Source organism: Dipodomys spectabilis, unplaced genomic scaffold, assembly GCF_019054845.1.
Source record: "Dipodomys spectabilis isolate Male_0828 unplaced genomic scaffold, ASM1905484v1 ptg000118l, whole genome shotgun sequence".
Lineage (NCBI taxonomy): Eukaryota > Metazoa > Chordata > Mammalia > Rodentia > Heteromyidae > Dipodomys > Dipodomys spectabilis.
Genome location: NW_024870795.1, coordinates 997,284 through 1,003,645, shown reverse-complemented (window position 1 = coordinate 1,003,645; position 6,362 = coordinate 997,284). Strand labels below are relative to the sequence as shown.

Genomic DNA, 6,362 nt, shown 5'->3' with positions numbered 1-6,362 from the left:
TTGCTCAGCTCTTTAGCTCAAGGCTAGCACTCTACCACTTGAGCCATAGCGCCCACTTCTGGCTTTTTCTGTTTATGTGGTGCTGAGGAATTGAACCCAGGGCCTCATGCATGCGAGGCAAGCACTCTACCACTGAGCCACCTTCCCAGCCCCCTCCTGAATCTTAAACTGACTCCCAGTAGGAAGCCACCTTTGGTCTGATTCGCCAGTACATAGGGAGTCCTCAGATCGTTTATTGAGTGAGAGGCTGGTCAGCTCTGGAAAGGGCTGGGGAAAGCAACATCTCTGTCATGACAGGGGATGAGGTGGTACAATTAAGAGCCACAGGCACCATGTTCTCCACATGGTAGGAATTCAATAAACAGCAGCCATTCGCTTTGACATTTTTATTGTTAGGGTGGTAATGATGGTGACAGGGACATTCAAGACAAAAGAGACAAATGGTTACACTAAGATGTCAAAACAGATCCTTGAATCTGGGATCTTCTCCCTCCGTTCACTTCTACCCCAAGCTCTACGCCAGCCAGTCCCACCCACCACCCACCCCATCCTGTCTGGTAGAGAGGGCAGTCCCATGGGAATGCTGGGCCTGGGCCCTGTCACCCGCTTTAGGGGTAAATACTTTGAGCTCTTGGAATAGCTGCCATCTCTTCTGTAGCCCAGAGAGGGGAAAGATAGACAGGATCTCCTAGAAAAGGGCTAAAAATGGAATCTAACTTTCTCTGTTCCATGTCTGATGAAACTGGGCTCAGAGAAGGGACGGAACCCACCGAGGACACACTGTCCCAATCAAGTGGATGTTTTCATCCACATTGCATCAATGGAATGAAAAGCCACCACACCCACAGCCTTCCCGGAATGTCCCAAATGCCTCCACGTCCAGGAAATACCCACACCAAAGCCTCCAATCACTGCTGCAAAAAGCACCTCTTCCAGGAAGCCATCCTAGCTTTCTCTCCAGACTCTGGCCTGACATTGCTGGTGTTTCCTGCCACAGCTACACACCAGCAGGGCCCCATCCTGACCAGGTCATGACTCCAAACAGACCAGACACAAAAAACAATTGTCTCAGAACCCTGGCTCTTCGCAGGAAACACCCCTCCTGCTGTGGCCAAGCCTACTTGGACCCAAAGCTAATTTTCGGTTGTTTAGGAGGCAGCTTCTCAATGACTCACTGTTTGGGCCGTCATGATCCAGGCCTGGAGCCAGGGGCTGCCAGGAGGTGCCCTCGTTAAAATCAAAAGGAAACGGGCAGCCAAGTGACCCTTATTCTCGGGGCCATGAGTCATAGCCGCTGGGTGTCCCAGGCAGGTGGACTCACCTCTCTGAGCCCTGGCCTCTAAACTTCTCTGAAGTGTGTATGGGGATTGGGGGGCGGGGGGCAGGGATTCAAGCAGAGGCTCTGGAAGTGGATGGGTGGGGCAGGAGGCAGGTAGCCCTGGGGCCCAATCCATCACATATTTACTGGACTTTACTCTCACATTCAAAAATCACAGCCCAGGGATCCCTACCATTCAGCCTTCACCTCCTGACTCCAACGCAAAACCTCTCCAGGGACTGTCACCTGTGGCTGGAACAGTTTGTGCCTGGATGTTCCCATGAACGCCAGCCCTGGCCAGTTTCTTGATGTCCTCTCCCCGAAAAGAAACCAACCCCAGGCCCCAACTCAATGCCTGTAACCCAAGCCAGGTGTTTAAACTCAAAACCTCATTCTGACCTTGGTCTTCGTGGGCCTCTTTCCTCCAGATTAAAAATATTATAAGTAATTCAGGCACTGGTGGCTCACGCCTGTAATCCTAGCTACTCAGGAAAGGCTGAGATCTGAGGATCATGGTTCAAAACCAGCCTGGGCTGAAAAAACAAAAAGGTCTGTGAGACTCTTACAACCACCAAAAAGTCAGAAGTAGAGCTGTGGCTCAAGTGGTAGAGCGCTAGCCTTGAGCAAAAGAAACCTAAGGGACAACACCCCCAATACTCTCTCTCTCTCTCTCTCTCTCTCTCTCTCTCACACACACACACACACACATACACACACACACACATACACACACACACACACACACACACAGATAATTAAACTTCACAAGTTCATTAGAATCAAGATGGACATAATCCATTAAAGTATTATAGTCATCCTTCTGACTTTATAAGAAATTAGAACAGGGCTGGGAAGGTGGCTCAGTGGTAGAGTGCTTGCCTTGAGCTGAAGAGCTGAGGGGCAGTGCCCAGGCTCAGAGTCCAGGCCCACGACCGGACCCAAAACAAAAACCAAAACAAGAAATTAGAACATTTTGGAGGGCTTCCTGATGTAGCATGGGTACTGGGCACTGCCCTTACTCTGCCTGGGGTAGGGAGGGGGAAGGTGGTCCTGGGTAAGTCCTGTGGGCTTCCCAGTTTCCTCCCGCGTAACATGGAAGTGACCCAGGCACCAGCCATGTGGCTGCTGAGGGCTCACGGTGACGCTGCTGGAGCATGCTCAGTGAGAGATGGCAGTTTCCAGTCCCCTGGAGGAGAAGGCACAGGTGTACCCCCATAGTACAGACAGAAAAGCTAAGGATGGGAACAAGGGAAAGGCCCTGCCCAAGGCCAGATGAGAAGTGGAGGAGCCAGGACTCCTGGCCACAGACCCAGCAGGATCTAAATGTTGATGGAAGTGGATGGTCAAGTTAGCCCAGTCAAGAGCAGGTGGAGAGCAGGGAAGGCTAGAGGAAGGGCGTCTGTTCTGCTCAGGCAAAGACAGACTTGACCGCTGGGGCTGTCAGTCACTGAATGGGTACTATAGGGATGAAGGAAAGACACCAAGAATGACAAGCAGGCATAGTCATTCACGCCCAGCCTGGTCTGTGGGAACTAAGATGGAGATCCTGGAAAGGGCAGGTGATGGGATGGGAAGGGCATGAAAGGGAAGAGAGCCATGCAGTTGCCCCTACCCCACCCCCACGTCCTGGAAGCAGAGCCCATAGCTGGCCCCTCCCCTGGGGACTTAGTCGGGGTGTCAGTCAGAGAAGGATCATTGCATCACTGGGTCCTCAAGGGTTAATGATGGGGGAGTAGACACGATCTGTGTATTTAACTAATTGGGAGGTGCCCTGAGATCAGAGGGCCCTGCTCCTCACTTCCTCCTCCTCAGCAGCTACCGCATCTCTGCTCACCTTCCCCCCAGAATGCAACCTCCCCTGCTTCCGACCTTGACCTTCCTGTGTCTCCTGGGTAAGTGACCTTCAAGGCCTCTCCCATCCCATTTGGCAACCCTCAGCTCCCTAGATGTCCTTGATCTGCAGAGGACCCCCCCCCTTCCTGCCACCATCCAGGGGCTGATTCTGAGGCCAGCAGAGGGAGGAGAATGCAGTCTGAAGGGGCATGGGGGTGCACAAGACAGGCCAGCACACCCAGGGCTCCTCTCTGCCCTGGCTTCCATGTTTAGCCTCATCCTGCCTCGGTGGGCAGTGGGCACTGCCCTGTGACTGAGTCAGGAAGATCTGGAGGAATCCAGGGAGGTCTATTAGGGTGACCAATATAGCTTTGGGGGGTACAGAGATTTGGGGTACAGAATATTCTTGGGGGAGACAGAGGCCATGAGAAGGGGCAAGTGAGTGATGCTCCAGGAGGGAGTGGGGAACAGGGGGTGTGGCATGATGGGGGGGCGGGCTAGGAAATTAAATATCAACTTATCATTGGTGGCCGGGAGAGGTACTTCTGGGAGAGGCGCTTAATTGGCCCATCAGAGAGAAGCCTGGAATGGGATTTGAGGAAAACAGAGTGGCAGGTCACGGGGAGAGATGCTTGATGCCCCTGAGGGGCCCCGTAGCCTCCGCCCTCCCCCCTCTGCAGTGGCACTGGCCCATGGGAACCTGGTTCAGCTTGGGATCATGATCGAGAGGATGACAGGGAAATCCGCACTACAGTATAATGACTACGGCTGCTACTGCGGGGTTGGTGGCTCCCACTGGCCTGTAGACCAGACTGACTGGTGAGGAGTTGGACAAGGGGGCCCCTGGGGGGGGGCGGGAGGGAGGATTGGGGGCCACCTGATGAGCAGGGGACCGACCCTTTCCTTTGAACTACCTTGGGCCCAGCCCCCAGCAGCCCCTGGTCCGGCCCAGCTCGGCTTACAGCTCTTGACCATGACCCCAATAGGTGCTGCCATGCCCATGACTGCTGCTATGGGCGCCTTCAGAAGCTGGGCTGCGAGCCCAAGCTGGAAAAGTACATCTTCTCTGCTGGCTTCCGTGGCATCCTCTGTGGTAGGTAGATAGGTCCTAGAGTGGCCCCAAACATGGCCAAAATATGGTGGCAGGGGCGAGTGGGGGAGGGGGAGTCAGCTTAAGACAGAAACCCCTGGACTAGGGAGCATGGCTCAAGTGGTAAAGGATCACCTAGCATGTTCAAGGACCTGGGTTCAAGGGCCAGACCCTGGGCTGCAACACAAGCTCCCCCCCCCAGGGTCATGTGACACTGGGGCCCAGAGGCTCCAGAGCACCTGCCTCAGCCCCAGGTGCTTCCTCCCAGCTCGAGGCTGAAGGGACAAAGCTAAGTCACAGCCTGGAGACCTGGAGTCATACCACCCCCTCCCCAGCATGAGATCACTACCACACAAGCAGGAGCTTTGGGCTGTGGCCCTGGTCCCCAAGCCTGATTCGCCCTTGTAGGATTGGCAGGCTATATTTCCTCCACTTTCCACACCCCATGCCCATCTGATCCCATTAATTTCCTTCTGATCCCCAACTGGAGAAGCAGCATACACCAAGAGAGCGAGAGAGGAACTAGAAGGCAAGAGAATCAGAGGACCAAGCCTTTTTGTCACCTAGATCCAGGTGCTGACTGGAAGGAGGGAGAGGGGTGCAGAAAGGATTTGGGTGGGTAGGCAGAGTCCCAGCTCAGATCTCACGGGGGAGGCACTGAGCTAGAGCCGACTTACCTACCTAGGCAGAGCTGGCAGAGCTGGCTCAGCATCTGACTCCTGCAGCTTGGTTAGGTAGTGAACGCCCGTCACTGGGGGGAAAGGGGGCAGCCTATGCAAGATTGAGACAGTCCACTGTCGGGATGGTACTGAAATCGATGGTGTGATCAGAATCCTTGTGAGAAATATGGATCTTTGATGGGGAAAATGGGCACTAAAGCCTTCTGAACAGGGAGATTTATTTGAGGACAAAACAAAAAAAAAGAGCCACAGCCCACAACCCCTCTGGGTAGACAGTAGTTACTGTAGAAGGCAAAGGAGCCTTCCAGACACAACTGGTACCTGTAGTGCTCATGCCAGCCAGCTCTGGGAAGGAGAGGGCATTATGATTCCCAGGGGATAGCGAGGGGGGGGGGGTCCTCTGTCCACTCTGATAGAAAAAGAGACTCTAAGCATGCCCTAGCTTTGATCTAAGAGCCTTCAGCCTAGAGAAAGGCCCACCAGGGGCAGGCACAGGCAATCTGGGGTTGGCTGCACATTTCCTTCTTCTTGACAGTCCAATATGCCACCGCATGGGGAAAGGACTTAGAAATGCCTCCTGGTGGGGCGCTGGGGAAAGAGATCATGAGCCCCCTGATCTCCCTGGGGCAAGAGAGAACTCAGGACTGTCTGGTGGCTTGGGGGAGAGCAGGAAAACCACAAGAACAAAGTGTCCCGGGCCTTCCTGTGCCTTCCCTTCCCTCCGATCCCTTGAAGATCATCTGTCCCAGAGACCTCCGCACCCGCATGGGTCCCCATCAGCACGGGCTGAGGCTGGGGTTGTGGACGTGGAGCCATCTTGTCTGTGCCTGTGCTTCTTTCTGTTCACCGTCCCAATTTACCTTGTCCCATCCAGCCGGCAGGACTGTCTGCCAGCAGAAAACCTGTGAGTGTGACAGGAAGGTTGCACTCTGCTTTCGCCGCAATCTGGACACCTACAGCCGCAAGTATGCGCACTACCCCAACAGGCTGTGCACCGGACCCACCCCACCCTGCTGAGGCCCGCTCACCTCCTCTGCCCCACCCCAGCTGCTGCAGGCCAGGCCTGGGTGAGCTTGGAACCAAGCAAAGCCAATGCCTCCTCACCCCTCACCCCCTCACCCCCGCCCCACAGTGTTCCCACAGCCTGGCCTTCTGGGCCTCACCTCCCCACCCCACCCCTGTGTTCCCAGGTACCAGGGGGCCATTCCATGCCCATGACTGACAAACTCACCCCTGGGATCTCAGCTCTCTCTTCCAAGGAAGTGAATAGTGTTTCCCTATAAATTGAACCCTTTGCTTCTCAGTGCCGTCATCCTAGGAAGTCATTGGTCTACGGTTTCATTGGTTCATTCAGATTTTGAGCACAGCTCGAAGCACAGGGACACACGGGACTAGATGTGACACTAGTGCCACACCAAAACACCAAGTCTGTAACACCCAC

The 6,362-nt window shown here is 54.6% G+C and overlaps 1 protein-coding gene across 1 annotated transcript; it reads left to right on the top strand.

The window, feature by feature from the left end:
- Positions 1-3,158: 3,158 nt before the first annotated feature.
- On the top strand, positions 3,159-5,938 carry Pla2g2e (phospholipase A2 group IIE). The gene is made up of 4 exons (XM_042688771.1): positions 3,159-3,210; positions 3,832-3,970; positions 4,138-4,244; positions 5,796-5,938. Exons 1-4 carry the CDS (start codon positions 3,165-3,167, stop codon positions 5,936-5,938), a joined length of 435 nt encoding a protein of 144 aa, XP_042544705.1. The 5' UTR covers positions 3,159-3,164.
- The last annotated feature ends 424 nt before the right edge of the window (positions 5,939-6,362 follow it).